Source organism: Brassica oleracea, chromosome C3 (assembly GCF_000695525.1).
Source record: "Brassica oleracea var. oleracea cultivar TO1000 chromosome C3, BOL, whole genome shotgun sequence".
In the NCBI taxonomy this organism is placed as follows: domain Eukaryota; kingdom Viridiplantae; phylum Streptophyta; class Magnoliopsida; order Brassicales; family Brassicaceae; genus Brassica; species Brassica oleracea.
The window spans coordinates 6,378,652-6,399,332 of record NC_027750.1 but is presented as its reverse complement, the minus strand read 5'-3'; the positions used below and the strand labels follow the sequence as shown (position 1 = coordinate 6,399,332).

Below are 20,681 nucleotides of genomic sequence, written 5' to 3'. Positions count from 1 at the left end.
ACGAGAACGCGAGCGACTTCATGGCGTCGCTTTAGGAGGTCGCTCCGAGAGGAGTGTGAGATGCGAGCGACCTCGGCGCGTCTCTCTGGGCAAGTCGCTTCACGGGGTGAGTATGGCGAGCGACTTCACGGGGTCGCTCCAGCTAGGTCGCTCTGAGAGGTGCTTTGGAGCGACCTCATGACGTCGCTGCGGAACCTCGCTCCCCTGCTCTGCTCGTCCAATGATCATATATTTCACCTCCTTTGAGCTCCAAATGCATCCAAATAGCCCCAAGAACTCCATGTGGCCCTCCAACACCTGATAGAGGCTCATGTATGCAAAATGTAACCTAAACATGGCTAAATCCTAGTCTATATGATCAAAATGCACATGGACGAATGAATAAGATAATGGAAATATGCAAGATATCAACTCCCCCTCTATTATCTCAAGACTTCGGACGCGGAAAAGAGATGTTCTATGGCGGTAAAAACCGACATGAGCAAAGCCTATGATAGGTTAGAATGGGAGTTTATCCAGTGTGTGCTGCACCGGTTGGGTTTTCACCCGAAATGGATTGCTCTATTGATGCAATGTATATCCACTGTTACGTACTCTTTCCTCATCAACGGCTCGCCTAGAGGAAAAGTCACACCGAGTAGGGGAATCCGTCAAGGAGACCCACTCTCACCATACATTTTTATACTGTGTAGTGAGGTTCTCTCGGGTCTATGTAACAGAGCGCAAGCGGAGGGTTCTCTCAAGGGAATTTGTGTAGCTCGGGGGAGTCCTCGACTAAACCACCTACTCTTTGCCGATGATACTATGTTCTTCACACGAGCAAGTAAAAAAAGCAGTGAAGCTCTTCAGAAAATCTTAACTCAATATGAGGAAGCCTCTGGTCAGTCAATCAACACCGAAAAGTCCACCATTACCTTCTCGAAAAGAACTCCGCTATCGCTGAAAACTACAGTCAGGGACACTCTCTCGATCCAAAAAGAAGGAGGTACGAGCAAGTACTTGGGACTCCCCGAACTCTTTGGCAGGAGAAAACGAGACTTGTTCTCTTCCATTGTCGATAGGATAAAACAGAAAGCGACCGGATGGTCCAACAGATTCCTCTCCACAGCGGGAAAGATGACGATGCTCAGAAGTGTGCTTTCCCCAATCCCGTCATTTGCCATGACTTGCTTTCAACTCCCAGTTTCTCTTTGCAAGAGCATCCAATCTGCATTGACTCGATTTTGGTGGGATAACAGTAGCGGCAGTAATAAAATAGCTTGGATAGCCTGGTCGAGATTTATTCTCCCCAAAGAGGAAGGTGGTTTAGATTTCAGAGACATCCAGAGCATCAATGATGCTTACTTAGCTAAACTCAGCTGGAGACTCTTTTGAAATCCCGACTGCTTTCTTGGAAGGATCCTGTTTGGGAAATATTGTCCCTCGGGAGATTTTCTCTCGGTCTCTATTGGTAGCTCGTGCTCTCATGGATGGCGTGGTATTATGAGTGGAAGAGATATTATAGTTGAGAACTCTGGATGGGCAATTGGGGACGGAGAAAGCCTCAACGTTTGGGACTCTGCTTGGCTGAGCCTCTCCCAAAAAGAAAGTCCTATGGGTTATGCTCCCGAGGCTCTCGTTGAGCTTAAGGTATCTGATCTCTTTCTAGCAGAGAAAAATGAGTGGGACCTTGCGAAGATCCGCCAATTTCTCCCCTTTGAGGAAAACAAAATCAGACTTCTGAAACCAAGCTTGAGTGGAGCTCCGGATAAACTTATGTGGTTGAAGTCTGCAACAGGAGAATTTACGACAAAGACAGGTTACTCTGCTGCTCTACCACTACACTTGGATCAAGCACTTCTGCCCCAAGGAAATCCAGGCTTTAATTGGAAGAAAAACGTCTGGAAACTTCACACTGCACCGAAAGTAAAACTCTTCGTGTGGAAAACCCTTCATGGAGCCCTGCCGGTTGGTGAGCAACTGGTAGCAAGACAGATTAAAGTCGACGGAAAGTGTAAATTATGTGGTCTCCCCGAATCTATTGATCATCTGTTCTTGCACTGCAACTTTGCTAAACAGGTCTGGAAATCAGCACCAGTGTGGCCGAGCATTGACTACAGCGGAACAATAGAATTGCGGAGTGAATGGAACAGCCTATGCTCTCGACAAAACCTTCCTCCTACAGGCCTCTCAATGGGAGCACTAGCACCCTGGATTCTCTGGCAAATTTGGAAAGCAAGAAATAGCTTGGTCTTCAAGGATAAAGGTTTCATGTCAATGGCTATAGCAGCAGCCAGGGAGTGGAACTCCAGTCAAGGGCTAGCCCCTGTACCGCGACGTAGTCAACCTGTTAGAGTAATTCCGCAGGATAATTGTGTAATGGTACGATCGGATGCAGCTTGGAATGAAACTAACAAAATTGCAGGGCTTGGCTGGACTATTAAGACACAAAACAGAGTATCCTCTTTCTCCTCGCCGATGCGTTTTGTAGGCTCTCCGCTTATAGCTGAAGGACTGGCGTTACGAGAAGCAGTGGAGAAATGCAGAGACCTTGGTCTCACAAAGATTCGCTGCGAGTCTGATTGCGCACAACTCATCAAGGCTTTAACCTTGGACCACCCGCTGGCCGAACTTTACGACATTGTAGCTGATATTGAAGCCGTTGCTTTATCTTTTGATTTTGTTTCCTTTACCTGGATCTCTCGCGAGAGAAACAGAGATGCAGACTCTTTGGCTAAGCAGGTTTTGTCTGCTGAGCTAGCCTTAATGGCCTCACCAAACAATGTTTAGAGCATTGAATGAATGAAAGTATGTGTTTCAAAAAAAAAAAAAAGTACCCATTTGAAAATGTTCTTACTTCATTAATTAAACTTCCTATTTTTTTGCTTGTCTTTTTCAGTTGCATTTATGAAATATCATAAAACGAATAAAACTGCCTAATTTATTACTTGTCTTTTCAGTTACATTAATGAAATATGCTTAAATGAATTTAAACTTCCTATTTTATTGTTTGTCTTTTTCAGTTACCTTAAACCTTAATGAAATATCCTTAAATAAATTTGGACATAATGTCATTTAATCAACAAAAAAACTCATGAATTATCCTTACGTGCATAATTTTAATAATGGAGATTTTAAAAAATGTGCATCATTAAAATGTTACCTAAAACATACAGCACTAATATATAACATGCATCAATAAAACTAGAATTTGACTCACACAATTGTACGGATATTATTTTCAGTTGATTAAATTAAAAAATATTTATTTATTCAAAAAATATTTAAGAATGACTATGTTTTTAAAAATTATATGGTATTATTTGCTCATAACTCATTTGTCATTTGCTAAATTGTTAGAAATAAATTTTTAGCATAATATAACTCAGTTGTCATTTGCTAAATTTATGGTTTTTATTTATATTTTTTATTATTTAATTTACACATAAAAAAATTATGATTTTTGTTAACTGGGCGGATCATTATTTATATGATATCGCAAACGAAAGAAAATTTTATGTTTTTACAATTATCTAATTAACTATGTATACTCATTTTTTTTATATTTTTTTATATGATATCACACATTCGTAAAAAAATAGATAGTTTAGGATGCAAAAAAAAAAATATTTACTTAATGAATATAATATGAATGAATTTTACAAATACATTATTTAATAAAATAAATAATTAAAAACTGAAAATTCATATCCGCGCTGGCGCGCGGATCAGGATCAAGTGTTAAATTAAAATGGGTTGACCATCTATTTTTCCCTGGAAGTATCATATATCACTACATACACAGACTTTTGACCACTTTCTATTTCCCCACAAAATGAAAGTTCGAATCTTATATCCCTCTATTACAAAGATTGAATTCTTTTTCCCCATATCTTCGAACTCAGACTTCACCCTTTAACAACACTCCCACGGGACAAGCTGTCACCAATTGAGCTGCACGGCTGTGAGCCTGGTATCCTAGTGAGTGGGACGGATTGTCACAGATTCATGGACGATCACTACCCTCTTCATAGTGCCTTTTCTCTGCTCGATCAGGTCTCTCATTCATTATGTTCAAAAGTCACTCCTTGTGTAATTTGGTTGTACTCAGGACAGGAGGAAATTATTTACTTCTCAGGTTATAGATGAGTACCAGAAGAGTTTTGGTGAGACATGGAAGTCTACTAGCCTTGGCCATACTTGGGCGATGCTCTTACCAAATTCCAGGTTTGTAACTCTATTCTCTCATGTGGAACTTGTTGTAAAAACACTGTTGGTATTAGCTCTATTGATTAGATATAAGAAATAATCCAACTTTACAGTCTTCTCAGTTGATATTGTGTGGGTTTCGTTGAGTGATATTCGGTCTCTAAAGTTCTTCTGTTCTTGCCCTGTATTTGTGATCTTCAGGACCCAGCAGAGGCTGATAAGCTGTTGAAAATCCAGAGGGAGTTGGATGAGACCAAGATTATCCTTGTAAGTGCACTTCTCTCTTTGCCTAAGCTTCTCTAAACATGCCGACAGACAGAGTGGTCTATTATGCATAAATAAATGCTGTCCCTAAATAGTTATGATGTTCTGTCAATGAGCTTCGTTTCTTCTGCAACTTCAAAACAAGAAAGTCCTGCAGATACCATAGTTGTTTTGCCGTCTCTCCAAACCTCTGAATATTTGTTATTTGTTACAGCATAAAACTATTGATAGCGTTCTAGCCCGTGGTGAGAAGCTAGACAGCCTAGTGGAGAAGAGCTCAGATCTGAGCATGGCATCGCAGGTAACATTCTAACAATATTTCCATACTAGCTTTTCTTTTCCCTGCTTAACTTTCTCACTGTCTCGGTCCCTAGCCTTAGTTGGTTAACTCGGTAGAAACGAAAGGATCATATGAGCGATGAGCTTGAAAGCTTTGTAGATATAAGTAGAGGAACTTTTGCATGCTGGAAACTATTGCATATCACTTGTTGGGTTTATAGGAGATATATAGAGGAGGTATGTGGACTCTGAGACGAGAAAAACTGATTTTGGTTTTTTGGATGAAACAGATGTTCTACAAGAAATCGAAGAAAATGAATTCATGCTGTACTATTCTGTGAGCTGCAACTCTGGGTGTCCCGGGTATATATATAGTCATCCAAACTTTTGCTTGGAGAGAGATTGTTTTTCTTTTATATCTACTGATTCCGCGTCTCTAGTTTGCATAACGCTTTGGAATTCTATAAGACTCGAGTCGTGTGATGTGTCATCGAATTACAAAATGTCAATTTCAAACCGTCTTTGCCATATTATATGATTTCTTTTGTTTAAGTTCTCTTATGGTAAATATTTATTACACATTCTTTTCTGGACTCCGTTACTCTGTTACGCAAATAGATTTAGATGTTTAAAAACCAACAAAAGTAGGACGTTCATTACTGGAGTAAACAAAAGGGGTAGTATATTACATAGACAGAGCAAGTACAAGGAGGTGAAACAAGTCTTTTAATGTGTCAGGTAACTATTTGCCGAAGATAGATTTGATCCACCAAATACCCTTGGTGTCGTCAGGAGCAGCGTCGGACTCGGGTGGTGTGTCACTCTGAGCTGTCTTGCGAAGCTTGCTAACATCATACCCTTGCTCCACCGCCTTCTCCACCAGCTGCTTGTATGTCTCTTCCTCCACGTGCGCCGTCCTGCTCAGGATCTACACAGCCCACATATAAGTCAATATCAATCCTTGTTAGCTTTTTTTTTTTATTATTCATCATAAAACAAAGAAACCTACCCAGAGATAACTCCTTGAAGGCTGGCCAATGACGGCATGCTGGTACTCAGGATCGATATACAGCACCCAGTAGTCGCCGGTAACGGGAATGATAGGGAGGAAAGGAGGGACGTAGAACCTGACTTTGAACTTGGCCTCGTCGCTCTTAGGATCGGTTTTGAAAGCTGAGCCTTGGATGAAACCTCTCTTGCCTCCGTCCCACGTCTCGTTCAAGACTTTCACGGTCCCGTCGGGGTTAAGGGTGTAGGTGGCGCGAGTGTCTGCACCGTTCTTGGGTTGGAACCTGGAAGGGAAAGAAGCAACCTCGTACCAACGGCCCATGTACCTCTCCAAGTCTAGACCTTTCACCACTTCCATCTCTTTCTTCTCGGTCGTCATCTTCTCTTCTCTTTTCCTTCTTCTCTAAGATTCAAGATATTTTATTTCCTCTGAGGTAATGGGATAAGAAAGATGGGTTCTATTTAACGAAGGAGATTTCCGTGGGAGGAGAGGCTGACACGTGGGAAGCGTGTAGGGCAGATGGTTCTAGCGGCATCTATGAGTTACAATGCGAAAGTTAAACACAAATGTCTCTTTTTCTTTTCGTTGTTCGGTGGGGTAGAATACAAAATACAATGGGCGAGAACGTGACACAAAAATGGTATTTAACTGAAGAAAAATAGATGCAACCGGTAGAGGGGGCCATGGACTAAGGCGGTAGAAAAGAATCAAGACCAAATCTAGTAGCCACTGACACCATTCCGTTACTCTCATCCTGCACCAAAACGTAATCTTAAAGTCAGAAGGATAAAGACATGTTTGAACGAAACGTAAGATTATAGAATGTATTTTATCCCCTTTTTCTTAGAAAGGTTATGTAACATATGCTTAAGAATGAAATACTATTGTTAGTTTGTTACTAAGCATATTTATTTCATCCTACCAGTAACATTGCCTGATTTTTTTTCCAATCTAGTTTTTATTTATGCTGAAAAGAGGTCTGTCACACTAATTGTATTTGATGTAGAAAGTTTGACCAAAAATCAAACTACTAGGAATGAACAAAACATCCATGAAATTTGATTCAATTAATTATATGTTTTAAGTCCGAAAAATCAGAATATCCAAATCACTGAATGTCATCCATTACCCATGTTCGAAAATGCGGTCTAGGCGCCCGGATTCTCGGCGTGGAAGTGCTAGGCGACTCTTCACCGTGGTGTTTACGGTCAGTTCGGTTGATAAATCGGAGTTACAAAAAAAGCCACTTTTTGTTCAGTTTTATGTTAAAACAGGTTTGTATTTGTTAGATCTATTAAGTTTTAACTAGATTAAGTGAAAAATGATGGAAAAGAATGAAAGATCTGAAAAAATAATAGAAGCCACCATTTTTATAATCAGAAAATCCCAGATTTAGATGGAAGAAGACGAAAACTGAATTGACCATTTTAATCTTCATATTAAGAGAAAAAGCAAAAAAAAAAAAGACAGAAAAGAAAATGCCTGTAACTCTGGTTAATTGGTACATAAGGTAGTAACTACCATATGTCCCACTGTGTTCTCTTGTATCATCTATCCTTCGTTAATATTTATACCTATAAACGTTTAAAATTAATCCCTGATGACTCTCATTGGTATTAGATTTTCTATCAACTCGCTAGGCGTTTCCGAACATGGTCCGTTACAAACAGATGCAAGTGGATCTCAAGGATGGACTTTCTTCATTATTATTACCTTCCCGAGTTCCCGGAAGCTTCAGCAAGCATAGTTGAAAAGATTGTTGGGTCACGAGTGGGCCCTGACGAGAACAGTACTATCTTCAACTAATCTCGAAATAATAGAAAACTTGGATCTGAGAAGTTCCCGAGACATCGGAGAGAAGGGGAGAGAGAGAGAAGAGGAAGCGAAATAATGGAGCGAGAGGGGGAGGAGGAGAAGAAGAAAGAGGGATCGTACAGGTATTGGGTGAGAGAAGCCACATCAGACGCAGCTCCTCCTCCTCTTCCTCAGAAGCTCACTAACAACGACGTCGTCGCTCCCAATGCTCCTGCTCTCGGCTCGCTCTGGAACCAGGTTTTGCTATATTCCTTTTCATCTCTCAACTTCCTTCTATACCATTCTTTACATCTCTTCTCTTGTTTCCTCAGGCTGGCACTTGGGAGGAGAAAAATCTCACTAAATGGGCCACTGATCGATTAAAGGTTTCTTCTTTCAGTGTTCTTTTGTGCTTTCTATGGCGAAAGTATTAATCTTTGGTAACTTTGAAATCGAATCGTTGCTCGCAGGAGCTGCTGCGATCAGTGGGCTCTTTGCAGTTTTTTCTTCTGGAAAAGCTGAGATTGTTGATGTTAACAGATGTGTTGGAGATGTGAGTTTTCTCATCTTTGTATTATTCTCTATGTTTGTTATGGAACTGATGATGATGATGATGATCCATTCTTCCTCTAGGCTTTCTTGGTGACAGTTAGGAACAAGAAAAGAGTTGGCTATACTTACGAGCTTTCCCTCAAAGTCCAAGGTAACACTCTCCACTCATTCACTATTGTATGTGGATAGTCTTTCGATTAAGATGTACTGCATTTTGAGTTTTGTAGTTCCTACAGTTTGTCTTTACTCATGTGAACTACATCTTGTTTGCATGCATGATTGGTGATTTACTCAGGAGAGTGGTCATTTGAAGAGGATATGAAGAAGGTGAAGGGGAGTCTCGACATTCCTGAGTTCTCATTTGGCGAGCTTGATGATCTTGAGGTAACGCCATCTATGCGTAGAGACTTTGATATGATTAGGGAAGGATGGTTAGGATGGTTTAGGATGATTGGATGGTGATACATGTATGCACTTTGTGCATTGGAGCAGGTGGATGTGAAGGTTAGCGATGACAAAGAGCTTTCCCAGCAACTGAAGCAGCGGATTAGGCTGGATTTGAAGCAGTTCCTGGAGCCTATACGCCTGAAACTCGGCCAGTTCGAGCAGGAACTCAAAGATCGATAGTGGTTGGTTGTTCTCATTGTCTTCTTCTTCTTTCCATTTTATAACAGCCATTTTCAGTTAGCGTCGAGAACGTGGCCAGACATATAGTATTACATCTTAGCAGTTCTTCTTTTGTATTCATGCTACATCTGTTTACCACTAACACGTCTCCGTTGATTGTCGAAGTTTCTGTTAATCAATCATTTTTTTAGTCTTTTACCTAATGGGAATGGTTTCTATAGTGTATGTCAATAAGTTAAAAAAAACAGAGTATAAAGCACAGAAACAACAGAGAAATATATAATTTGAAGAGTCTTCTAATCTATATTACAGTCCAGCTTTATCTTCACTTCTCTTCTTTCTTTTGAGCTCACTCATACCTTCTTGGCCTTTTCCAAATCTTTGAAAGAGTTGAGTAATACTGAATGAAGCTTTCTTGTAGCTGACCAGCTGAGCCATGAAGAACCTCCTGCTTCCAACAGAGCTTTCCCTACCTTTTCTTTGTTCACGTCATGAATGATCCACATTATCATTCAAAAACTAAGCTTTCTTTTTCTGCATTCAAATCCTCTGCTACATTCTCATCCTTTTCCATGTTCATATTGTCAATCTCACTATCTCCCTCGGAAACACCACGCAAGTTGCCAGAAACTAGATACGCTACTGCTGTTCCCATTAGACCATAAGTGCTTCAGTTTCTTTGTTTCCCCCTTAACTTGTACATCTTCAATAACAAAGCCCGTTATTGAAGGCTTTGATGGGGGCTTTAAGCGGGCAAAGATGAGGCCAGTAATATCCTGATGAGGTTTCTTGTTGGGTGGGTGGGGGGTCCCATTTATTAATTCAGCATTATTTTGAAACAGACAAGACAATGAATTGACGAAAGACAAATCCTTGTTTCGTCGTCTGCGAAAGGATCTCTCGGAGAGAAAGATACAGTCGTTTACTTAAACGTGTTCATTTTTCCTTCTAGTCAGATGGCGCGTGGGCTACTACAACACTCGTGAGTCTACTTACTGGGTTCTAACTTTTTTTCACTTTCTGCTATGTCGGACTTCTTGTTTATCAAACAGTTACTGTAATGAAAAATAGATGTAATAAAACTTGTGATGTTAGAAGAAAAAATGCAAGGAAGAGGAAATGATGAACATGAGTGCACGTATTAGAGCAAACAGAGTGTGTGGTCCTTTTATATGAGAGATGGGTCCATGTGAGTTTTGTACAAAGATAGCGATATCTATCCTCCCAGGCTTCCGCATTATCGCTCATTTGCAGCCTCAGAAACATGATTGTTTGAAAAAAAACATACCATAGGTTAGGTTCAGACTTTCAGTGCAGTTGTGAGTTTCTTTGTCCCTTTTAAAGCAATTTACTATGTATCCATGAGCTGCAGCTCATAAAGCTACACGTCTAGTAATTCTTTTTTTGTTTATTTTTATTACCAACTTCATCTTTCTTTAACGTGTTTCTTGATCACTTTAACGGCTTTTATTGGCTGTTCCTGGAACCTGCAGGTGTGATTGCCCCCATCCATCTATCTAACTCTTTGTTAAAACTTGTCTGGTTTTGAATTTCCCAACCAATTCATTACTCTAAAGAAACGGTATGGAGAGGCCAAGAGCCCCTCCTTCTTCCTTGACCGATTTGGAGCCGTTAAGTGAACGCAGATCCCTCGAGGTCTTCAACCCCTCGAGTGGATCTTCTTCTTCATCAAAGCCTCACGATGGCAACGGCAAAGGCAGCAAGTGGATGGAGTTTCAAGACTCTGCAAAGATAACTGAGAGAACCGCTGAGTGGGGATTATCAGCTGTTAAGCCGGAGTCAGGAGAAAATGGCATTACCTTCAAGCTGTCTACTGAAGTTGAACGAAGCAAGATGTCTAGGAGGTCATCCGAAGAATCAACGTCCTCTGACTCTGGAGCCTTCCCTAGAGTATCACAGGAGCTCAAAACCGCTCTTTCCACCTTGCAGCAGACCTTTGTTGTCTCTGACGCCACGCAGCCGCACTGTCCCATAGTGTACGCCAGCAGTGGATTCTTCACTATGACTGGTTACACTTCCAAGGAGATTGTTGGAAGAAACTGGTACGACTCCCCTCTCATATCCTGTTTTTTAGATTCATCCATGATTGCTACTTAGCATAATGTTGTTTTTGAAACCCATGCTTAGCCGGTTTCTGCAAGGACCGGACACAGACCAGAAAGAGGTTGCCAAAATCAGAGATTGTGTGAAGAATGGAAAGAGTTACTGTGGAAGGCTCTTAAACTACAAAAAGGACGGAACTCCCTTCTGGAATCTTCTTACTATCACTCCTATCAAGGATGACCAAGGCAACACCATCAAGTTCATTGGGTACCTTCCTGTTTTTTTTTTTCCTTATTTAAACGACTGTCTACTCTATCATTCATTTTCACACTTTTTTTCATTTGTTTGTTTGCAGGATGCAGGTTGAAGTAAGCAAATACACAGAAGGCGTGAACGATAAAGAATTGAGGCCTAATGGACTCTCTAAATCCCTTATCCGATATGATGGTTTCTGCTTCTCTACATCTTTCTATAGAATTAACACTTAGATATACAAAATGCTAACATGTCTTGTTCTTGATGTTGGTATCAGCTCGCCAGAAGGAGAAAGCTTTGGATTCCATGACAGAGGTCGTGCAAACAATAAGGCATCGCAAGTCTCAAGTGCGGGACTCCGTGAGCAATGATGTTATGGTTAAGCCAGATAGTGCTACTACTACACCTGGTAGACAAGCTATACAATCAGACGAGGCTTCAATGTCAGCCAAAACACCTGGACGTGTTTCTACTCCAGCGAGGTGAGTCTTTTTCAGCACCATATCCTTAAAGGCATGTCTCTTGCTCACAGAAGTGTAACCACTGACATGGATTAGTTAGTTAATTCTGATGCTGTACATGTGTACCCTGAATGATTTGTGATCAATCCTCATGCAATGTGCAGGTCAAAGAGCAAATCACTTAGCTCGAATAAAAGACATGAAGATGGTCCTAGTGTGGAGCCTGAAGAGCTGATGCTGAGCACAGAAGTTATAGAGCTTAGAGACAGTTGGGACCGTTCAGAAAGAGAAAAGGATATACGCCAAGGGATTGATCTAGCGACCACTCTTGAGCGCATAGAGAAGAATTTCGTCATCAGTGATCCTCGCCTTCCTGATAATCCCATTGTAATGTTTATTTCAGTGTGATACTATGTTTGGTGCAGACATGTAACCTTGAAATGATAATTCAAACTGGTTTCTATGCAGATATTTGCATCAGACAGCTTTCTCGAACTGACAGAGTACACACGTGAGGAAATTTTGGGAAGGAACTGTCGGTATGTGAAGTATTCTTCTCCTTGTATCTTTTACTCATGAGATTCATCATGCCTGGTGACTATGCAGTCTTCTCGGCTGTGTTTTTTTCTTATTTACGTGATATGAATCTATGCAAATTTGTTGGCCTCAGGTTTCTTCAGGGGCCAGAGACAGATCAGTCAACTGTCCAGAAAATAAGAGACGCAATTAGAGATCAAAGGGAGATAACTGTACAGTTGATTAACTACACTAAGAGCGGTAAGTTATCTCATAATGAAACATTTTTTAAAAAATTATCTTGCAAGTTTCCAATTTGGTATGCTCATCAAAGCTCTAAATCAATGCAGGAAAGAAGTTCTGGAACTTATTCCACTTGCAACCTATGCGTGATCAGAAGGTCGCCATGAGATTATTGTTATATCTAGATTCAGTTCCTTGGAAGAAAACTGTGAAGTGTTTGCTGACTACATGATTTTTTCATCATTAGGGAGAGCTTCAATACTTCATAGGTGTGCAGCTTGATGGAAGTGACCATGTGGAACCCATCCGAAACCGTTTGTCTGAGAGAACAGAGATGCAGAGTTCTAAACTGGTACGTGGTTCATCCCTACTGCAACTTTTACAAATGATTTTTTTCCATTAAAGGAGGCTCTCACATTGGTCATAATCCAGGTGAAAGCTACAGCAACAAATGTAGATGAAGCTGTCAGAGAACTTCCAGATGCTAATATGGTAAGGTATACTAATTCAATGATTACTTTTTCAAAGATGTCAAACATATAAACTCAATGGATTTGTCAATGTGCTTTAGACGCCGGAAGACCTGTGGGCTGCACACTCGAAGCCTGTCTATCCTCTGCCTCACAAAAAGGAGAGTACTTCCTGGAAAGCAATACAAAAGGCATGCATCAAAAACCACATTACTTTTGACTTTGTTTCTCAGTCATTGTGTTTTGATTGCAATATTCTCTTTTGTAGATCCAAGCTGGTGGAGAAACAGTGGGACTACATCATTTCAAGCCAGTAAAACCTTTGGGGTCTGGTGATACTGGCAGGTACCATCTCCATTGTATTCATTTAAACTTGAAATCAAAACTGTCCTTATACTTAAATGATTTTACTATTTTTATTGGTTGCAAAGTGTCCATTTGGTTGAACTGAAAGGCACAGGGGAGTTGTATGCCATGAAGGCAATGGAGAAAACCATGATGTTGAATCGTAACAAGGTATATGATGGAGAATGAATTCCACAAAAATGAAATTTATATTATATCTCTCTCATTGACAAGGTGCAGTTTTAAACAGGCTCACCGAGCACGCATTGAAAGGGAAATCATTTCCCTTCTGGATCATCCTTTTCTTCCCACTCTCTACGCTTCCTTTCAGGTATGGATGTTTTTTCTTTTTGTTTGTATCAGTTCAGCTCTTGCGTCTAATTGCTAAAGCGTTTTGTTTCTTTCTTCAGACGTCTACGCATGTTTGTTTGATTACAGACTTCTGCCCCGGTGGAGAGTTGTTTGCATTGCTTGATAGACAACCCATGAAGTTTTTGTCGGAGGATTCAGCAAGGTACCCCTATCCATATGTTTATTACGTGTAACACAAGATACACTTGTCAGAAGCAAATATCAGTGCGGTATAATGACTAAATAGGGGCACTATGACCTCATGAGTTACTCTAATCAATTTCTTTCTCATCAGGTTCTATGCAGCAGAGGTCGTTATTGGCTTAGAATATCTTCATTGCTTAGGTAATAATCCTTGTCTCTGTTGACCTAAACATTTCTTGTTCACACATGTAGCCACACAGCTTGAATAGAGTCTCTTCCTTCTATAATATTCTTAGCAGTTTCATTGTATATATGTTCTATAAAACAGGAATAGTGTACCGAGACCTGAAGCCTGAAAACATACTGCTTAAGAAGGATGGACACATTGTACTAGCAGACTTTGATCTATCATTCATGACGTCCTGCACACCCCAGGTTCAACTCCATTTTTCTTTTCTAATTCAGCCCCATTAGTAAAGAAATGTGATGATCAAGAGAATAATGGTGTGTGCAGCTTATTGTTCCACCTGCACCTAATAAACGAAGGAGATCATCGTCATCCAAGAGCCGGGCATTACCTACATTTGTTGCAGAACCAATCACCAAGTCAAACTCTTTCGTTGGGACTGAAGAATACATTGCTCCTGTACGGTGATGCACTTAATGTTTATCTCTTGAAATCTTCGTTTATAGCTAGGTTGTAACTGCATCTTCAGCATGTGTAAGATTTTGGGTATTCTGCTCATGGTTTATATATTTATTTCAGGAGATCATCACGGGTGCTGGTCATACGAGTGCTATAGATTGGTGGGCACTGGGTATATAACCTGTCACCATCTTACCTAATTATGATAACTTACCTCACAACCCCTTTTTAATATGCTGATCTTCTTTTTGTATGTATGTTTGTTTTAGGTATCTTGTTGTATGAGATGCTTTATGGTCGTACACCTTTCAGGGGTAAGAATAGGCAGAAGACATTTGCCAACATCTTGCACAAAGATCTCACCTTCCCCAGCAGTATCCCTGTGAGCTTATCTATCTTGTAACAGCCTATGTGTCTTTAGAAAATTACTAACCATGTATTGTATTGTGCAGGTAAGTCTTGTAGGTAGACAGTTGATCAACATGTTACTAAATAGAGATCCAAGAAAACGGTTAGGTACCAAAGGTGGGGCAAATGAGATAAAGCAGCATGCTTTCTTCCGCGGGATCAATTGGCCTCTCATACGGGACATGGTAGGACTAACTAATACATATCTTTTATATATCAGCTCGTGTCACACACTTGTGTTTTGTTGGCTAACATATGTAGAGTGATTGCAGGACCCTCCACCATTGGATGTACCATTGCGTATAATAGAGAAAGATCCAAAAGCCAAAGATATAAAGTGGGAAGATGATGGGATGCTTGTTAATTCTATGGACATTGACATTGATCTCTTTTAAACACCCACTCTTCCTTTCTTCTGCCTTTGAATCTCATTTTACTGCAAAACTCTTCCTCCTCAATAAAACAAAGGCGTTGTATTCTCTAGTTGCTTACATGTATATAGTCCACTCAGACATAAATGACTCTTTCATGTTCACACTAAAATCTTCAAATGATCAACAAAATAGAACATACATACTTTATGACCATGTTAGTATTGTCAAGTGTGACAGTATGTTAAGAGAGTATCACACAATCTTCCACTTCTAATCTCCAAATCATCAACAATATAATACAACCTTTATAACCAAGTTAGTATGTAATTGTGACGTTATGACGGTGAAATGTCTTTGAGCAGTCCAACCACCTGCTGCATCGTGGGTCGCTTCCATGATAGATCAGCCGTGCACAAGTAGCCTATCTTCACAGCTTCTGCAATCTGCTCCACCGGACCTGTCCCTTGCAGCGTCGGATCTATGGCTCTAGATCCTTCTCCTTGCCTCACCAACCCTCTCACCCAGTCCACCAAGTCCCATTCCGCCTTCTTCCCGCTCACAAGCTCAAGCAGAACGACTCCAAAGCTGTACACATCGGATTCCAATGTAGGTGAGCCATGTTCCTCCAGCTCTGTCGGTGTGTAGCCGTCTAAATCACTGATAAGTCCCTCGTTTAAGAGTTTGGCTAAACCAAATTCTGCTAGTTGAGGCTCCTGGCTAGAGTCTAAGAAGATTGTTCCAGCCTTCACTTCTCCGTGCACCACCGGAGGAATGCAGCCATGGTGGAGGAAAGCCAACGCCCTAGCTGTCCCCAATGCTATCTTATGCCGGAGTATCCATGACACAGAGCCATCTGTGGTGTGAAGTAAAGTATGCAAGTTAACATACTCTAGGTGCTCGTAGATCACTATTCTTTGCTCTGCAGCTATACAGTACCCAGAGAGAGGGACAAGATTAGGATGATTGATCCTGGCAAGGCGTTCGAAAGTAACCGAGGCTTCATGATCACTCAACGTGGCTCCACTCGAGACAACTTTCAAAGCTGCTCTGAACCCGCCGGGTAAGACTGCTTCATAAGTAGGACCAGACTTGCTTTCCCGCAACAATGCGCCACTATCAAAGTTAAGAGTGGCAGCCTTGAGGTCTGCAAGCGTCATCTTCATCAAAGGCTTATCAATCATCACAACAGGGACATAAGTTGATGAATCCCCTTGGTCTAACAAGTTTGGTTCCGCTGCTGGCTTCGTCGCCCATGTTCTTGATTTTCTTCTACCTCTCATTGCCACAAGTATAACCAACAGACCAACAAGTAAGAACGCCATGGAGATAGCTAAAGTCAAACCAATCTTAAGCCCTGTCTTCTTCTTGCTCACGCTCTCCCCCTTTTGAACATTTGCAGCGAAGGGGCAGTTGTTTGTGGAGCCAATGAAGGATGTCTGAATCATCCCTTGTGAGAGGTTAGGGTCACAAAAGGTTAGATTGTTGTGAGAGAAGTTAAACCTCTCCATTACAGGGAGCTTCTCCAGAACCCTCCTTGGAATGTCTCCTTCTAGCTTGTTGAGCGAGAGATCAAGTACTTCAATGTTCTTGAGAGGTAACAAAGGTACATTCCCAGTGAGGTTATTATAGGAGAGATCAAGAACCTTGAGCTGACTCAGCTGAGTGATTCCACTCGGAATGGAACCTGCCAGATTGGTTCTTGATAGATTCATATAATATAAACCTGAAAGCTTTAAGATTTGCGGGAACTCTTGTACTCTGAATCGATTTGACGCGAGGTTGAGGTGTCCCAGCTTCTGAGCTGAACTCAAACCGTTGAGAATATGCCCCACAAAACCATTCTCAGACAAGTCAAGATGAATTAAACCAGACAAGTTGTGTATAGGTCCGGCTATTAAATGCAATACATGCCCATCAAAGCGATTTTTACTGAGATCAACTGTCTCCATGTTTCCATGCAAGACTCCGTTCACCGAGCCCTGTAACAGATTACGCGAAAGGTTCAGACTTTTCAGCTCCGGGAAGGCGAAACCGAACTCAGCAGGGAGAGACCCGGTGAGGCGATTCGACGAGAGGTCGATGGAGACTAGAGATCTGCAGTTGAGAAGCCCTGGAGGGACGGCGAACTGAAAGGCGTTGTTGTTGAGGTCGAGAGTTGTGAGGCCGACGAGGGAGCTTATGGAAGCGGGGATTTCGCCGGAGAAGGTGTTGAAAGAGAGATCGAGGGTCTGGAGGGAGACGAAGTTGCCGATGTTGCTGGGGAGAGGGTCGGAGATAAGGTTGGAGGAGAGGTTGAGATGCTTGAGGGAGTCGAGACTCCAGAGGTCTGAGGGGAGAGAGGTGATTTTGTTGCGGCTGAGATCTAAAGACTGGAGCTTTATCATTTTTCCGATGGTGTTTTCGGGGATGGGACCGGATAGGTCCGACCCGGAAGCTGAGAAGTGGAGGATGTTCTGTTTTTGTTTGTCGCAGACTACTCCTGGCGAAGAACATAACGAAGAAAATGTGTGACCTTTGGGTGAAGAACTCATTTGGTTGAAGAAGTTTGAGAGATGAGAGGCGTCAGTGTTGGGATCTTGGCTCTTGGCTTGCTTGACGAAGAGGGAGAGGAGAATGAGAGTTCTCCATATACACAAGCGGCCCATGTTTTTGGAGTTTAGAGAAAGGTGAGGATGATCTCAGATTCTCAGAGAGAAGACAGACTGTGTGAATGACATAATGGAATCACGAGGTAGAGAGATGTGATGGTTTGGATGGAATACATTGAGAATCCCTTTTCACGTGAACAGCTTCAAGAAACCAGAGGTTAATCAGAAAGAAGATAAGGGGTTGTAAAAGGTTTTTTGGGGGAGAGTTGAGAGTGAGTTTGGCTGTATCCTCCTATAGAGAGGAGAGAGAGAGTCTTTGAAAGTCAAAAAAAAAGATTGGAGTTAGGTAAAGTTTTTTTCTTTTCTTCTTTTTGGCAGAGAGAGTAAATGGAATCTGTCTCAGAGTTTGAAATCCCAAAGTTGTCAAATGGATTTGGTTTGAGTGGGAGAGTGGGTGGTTGTGGTCTCTCATTTCTGCAGAGAGAGAGAGAGAGGATTTGGTGGGTTTCTTCTCTCTAGTGTTAAAAATATCACACCCTTTTTCAGTGGTTTCACACCTTTTTATTTTGACTCTTTCACGCCCCCTCCCCTTGGAATCATTCATCTCATTAGTCCCTAAACTGACGCCTAGACATGCGCCAAATAAGGAGAAAAAAAACAGAGAAAGTAGCCAAACTTACTATTTTAAGTAAAAACTTTATGCCAAAGCAGATCTCTCACAGTTAGTTAGTATCCGTCGTTTTTTGTTAGGGTTTGAAGTCTGGAAGCTCAGACTTAAGAGCTACACAGCCACTAGAGAATTTTGAAGCAAAGAAACAGTGCAAAGGTTGAAACAGAGCAGAGGGAGGACTTGAGTTTTGCTCTTTTGCTTAAGTGGGCTTCATAACGAGCCTAAATGAAAAGCCCATTAACATGAACTGGCCCCGATAGATCAATGCCGGTTTCGCCGTAGATGAGAGAAGGCGCGTGGCGAATCCGGTGGAGAAATCGTGGGGTCCACGTACAAAAACGCGCCAACTGACCTTCTTCCTGGATAAAACACACAACATCAAACACCATTTTAACAGATTCAAAAAGGAAACTTTCTTTCAGCTTCGAGTTCTTGAACCTAGACGAAACACACAAGGTTGTCTGTTTACGAACGAGAATAAAGAGTTTTAGGGTTATGATAAAATGGCCTTGTTTCACAAGTTATTCTACTGCAAACCTCCAAATTTATCATTGCATGAGAGAACTTGGTCATAAAAATAAATTATGTTTAGGAGGAAGAAACGTGGATGGTTTGATTCTCTACTTTGTTTTTTTGAAAGAATTTTAAATTTATTCAAATCAAAAAAACCTGTTTACAGAAAAATCTGCTTCCTTTTCTATACATCAGACTTATAGATTAAACTTTTTTAAAAATTTCATAAACTCAAACTCTATCTTCTTCCAAACCACACTTCCATGGTCTTCTCATACTTTCTACCATTTTTCCTTCTCAATGATGTGATTCTATTCCTAACCAACTTGTCTAATCTTGCAATCAAACAAGCTGCTGGCTGAGATGTTTCACCAACCCTTCTCACATTTCTCTCATGCCAAACTGCATATAGCACTACTTGGAAGCTATACCTCAGTAGAAGTGTCAGATTTCTCTCATGTAGACCATTTGCCAAGAACTGAATGATCTGAGACCATCTATGTAGACTTCTATTGCCCGCCAAATCACCAATAGTTCCATACCAAACTTCTCTAGAGTAAAGACACTCAAAGAATAAATGGTCTCTAGATTCAGTTGCCGAGTTACATAGCCAGCAGGATGATATGGCTCTAGGATTCCAGCGAAAAATCCTATCACCCGTTGCTAGCCTATCATGAACTGCAAGCCATGTTATGAAAGAGAATTTAGGAGTACCTTCCTGGAACCAAATGCCTTTGTGCCACATCACTCTTGGCGATTTAATTCTGATCATCTCCCATGTTTGAGACGTGAGGAAGCCTTCCTTATAGTAGCCTGTCTCCCTTTTCCACAGACATACATCTTCCATCTGATTAAGGCCTCGGTTTCGCAAAGCCATAATTTCCTGCTCTATTTGTCGGGAAACAGGGTCTCTGTGATCCCTAGCTTTGTATGTCTGAACAACCCTCTCAACTGTAGAATTTATAGGTATGCCAAGCATGAGACACCCTCTCTCTCCAGTTAATTCAATCAATTTACCCAATTGGGACCATCTTTCAAACCAAAAAGATGTAGTAGAACCACTGTTAATCTCCACTTTAGTTAGCTGCAGAGCCAGCGGTCTGAGCTGTAATAACTTCTTCCACATCCATGATCCAAGACTACTCTTCTCCTTCACACTCCAGAACGATCCTTTACGTATAAGATACTTCCAAATCCACTGCACCCATAAAGATGATCTTGCAGTCAAAATTCTCCCAATCAGCTTCAAACAAGAGACTCTATTTGATTCTCTACTTTGAAGAACTGAAGATCCAGCTAAGTGTCCTTTTGAACAAGGTATGTATATACACAAAAAAACACATATATAGGTAGCTTAATGTGAAACAAGATGTTTGAATCTAGCTAGTGGTTGAAAACTGCAGTGGGGTGTCGACTCTTCTAAACTTTGTAAGACTGTTCAATTGTGCGCATGAAGAAAACGGAAAACAACTTGAAGCGGAAGCTAAGAAGAAAGGCTGAAGAGGAGAAATCAAAAACAGGTGGATTAGAGAAAGAAAGCATGAAGCCCTTGTTATTGGAGGAACAAGTTAAGAAGGAGACAAGACAACAAAAATAAGTGGATTATATCAAGAAATGAAGGAGCCACTGGAGCAAGGCACTGACTGCATGAAAATAAAAATTCTTCATATCTCTTAGATGGCAAAGTCTAGGACTGGATTGGACCAGTGAAGATGAGCATGGCCCATGGGGTTCCAGACAACAGGAGAAGTGGGAAGGGATGTTAAGGGCAGCAATATTTTCTATCTTCTTTTGACTTGTAATTTAACAGCAAAGCCAACTTGTAAAATAGGCAGGGGTATAAAATATTGTAATCATTAGAAAGCAATAGACACACGAAGACATCACACATGTCTGGTCAAATATCTTTTTTTTGGGGGT

General features: G+C 41.1%; 3 protein-coding genes and 2 pseudogenes across 6 annotated transcripts; 3 read left to right on the top strand and 2 right to left on the bottom strand.

Annotated features, from left to right (window-relative positions):
* The first annotated feature begins 3,974 nt into the window (after nt 1-3,974).
* On the top strand, nt 3,975-5,072 carry LOC106334020 (annotated as a pseudogene).
* A 261-nt stretch (nt 5,073-5,333) lies between these two features.
* Nucleotides 5,334-6,193, bottom strand: LOC106329091 (outer membrane lipoprotein Blc-like). The gene is made up of 2 exons (XM_013767681.1): nt 5,741-6,193; nt 5,334-5,659 (listed from the first exon to the last, which is right to left on the bottom strand). Exons 1-2 carry the CDS (start codon nt 6,116-6,118, stop codon nt 5,474-5,476), a joined length of 564 nt encoding a protein of 187 aa, XP_013623135.1. The 5' UTR covers nt 6,119-6,193; the 3' UTR covers nt 5,334-5,473.
* Nucleotides 6,194-7,388: 1,195 nt separating this feature from the next.
* LOC106331734 lies at nt 7,389-8,909 on the top strand (annotated as a pseudogene).
* A 1,027-nt stretch (nt 8,910-9,936) lies between these two features.
* Nucleotides 9,937-15,190, top strand: LOC106334694 (phototropin-2-like). 4 transcript variants are annotated; one of them, XM_013773022.1, is made up of 23 exons: nt 9,937-10,032; nt 10,207-10,776; nt 10,862-11,044; nt 11,133-11,224; nt 11,310-11,514; nt 11,658-11,880; nt 11,962-12,032; nt 12,164-12,270; nt 12,360-12,409; nt 12,500-12,604; nt 12,685-12,744; nt 12,824-12,913; nt 12,991-13,067; nt 13,154-13,238; nt 13,318-13,398; nt 13,478-13,581; nt 13,714-13,763; nt 13,891-13,997; nt 14,077-14,208; nt 14,329-14,380; nt 14,478-14,590; nt 14,661-14,801; nt 14,889-15,190. In XM_013773022.1, the coding sequence occupies exons 2-23, from the start codon at nt 10,298-10,300 to the stop codon at nt 15,009-15,011; spliced, it is 2,730 nt and encodes a 909-aa protein (XP_013628476.1). In that variant the 5' UTR covers nt 9,937-10,032; nt 10,207-10,297; the 3' UTR covers nt 15,012-15,190. The 4 variants fall into 4 exon arrangements, with proteins under 4 accessions (XP_013628476.1, XP_013628478.1, XP_013628477.1 ...); XM_013773023.1 differs by having other exon boundaries at nt 9,949-10,105; XM_013773024.1 differs by having other exon boundaries at nt 9,948-10,776; nt 14,661-14,797; nt 14,890-14,965.
* LOC106334695 (probably inactive leucine-rich repeat receptor-like protein kinase At5g58150) lies at nt 15,116-18,016 on the bottom strand. The gene has a single exon (XM_013773025.1). It carries the CDS (start codon nt 17,633-17,635, stop codon nt 15,326-15,328), a length of 2,310 nt encoding a protein of 769 aa, XP_013628479.1. The 5' UTR covers nt 17,636-18,016; the 3' UTR covers nt 15,116-15,325.
* Nucleotides 18,017-20,681: the final 2,665 nt, after the last annotated feature.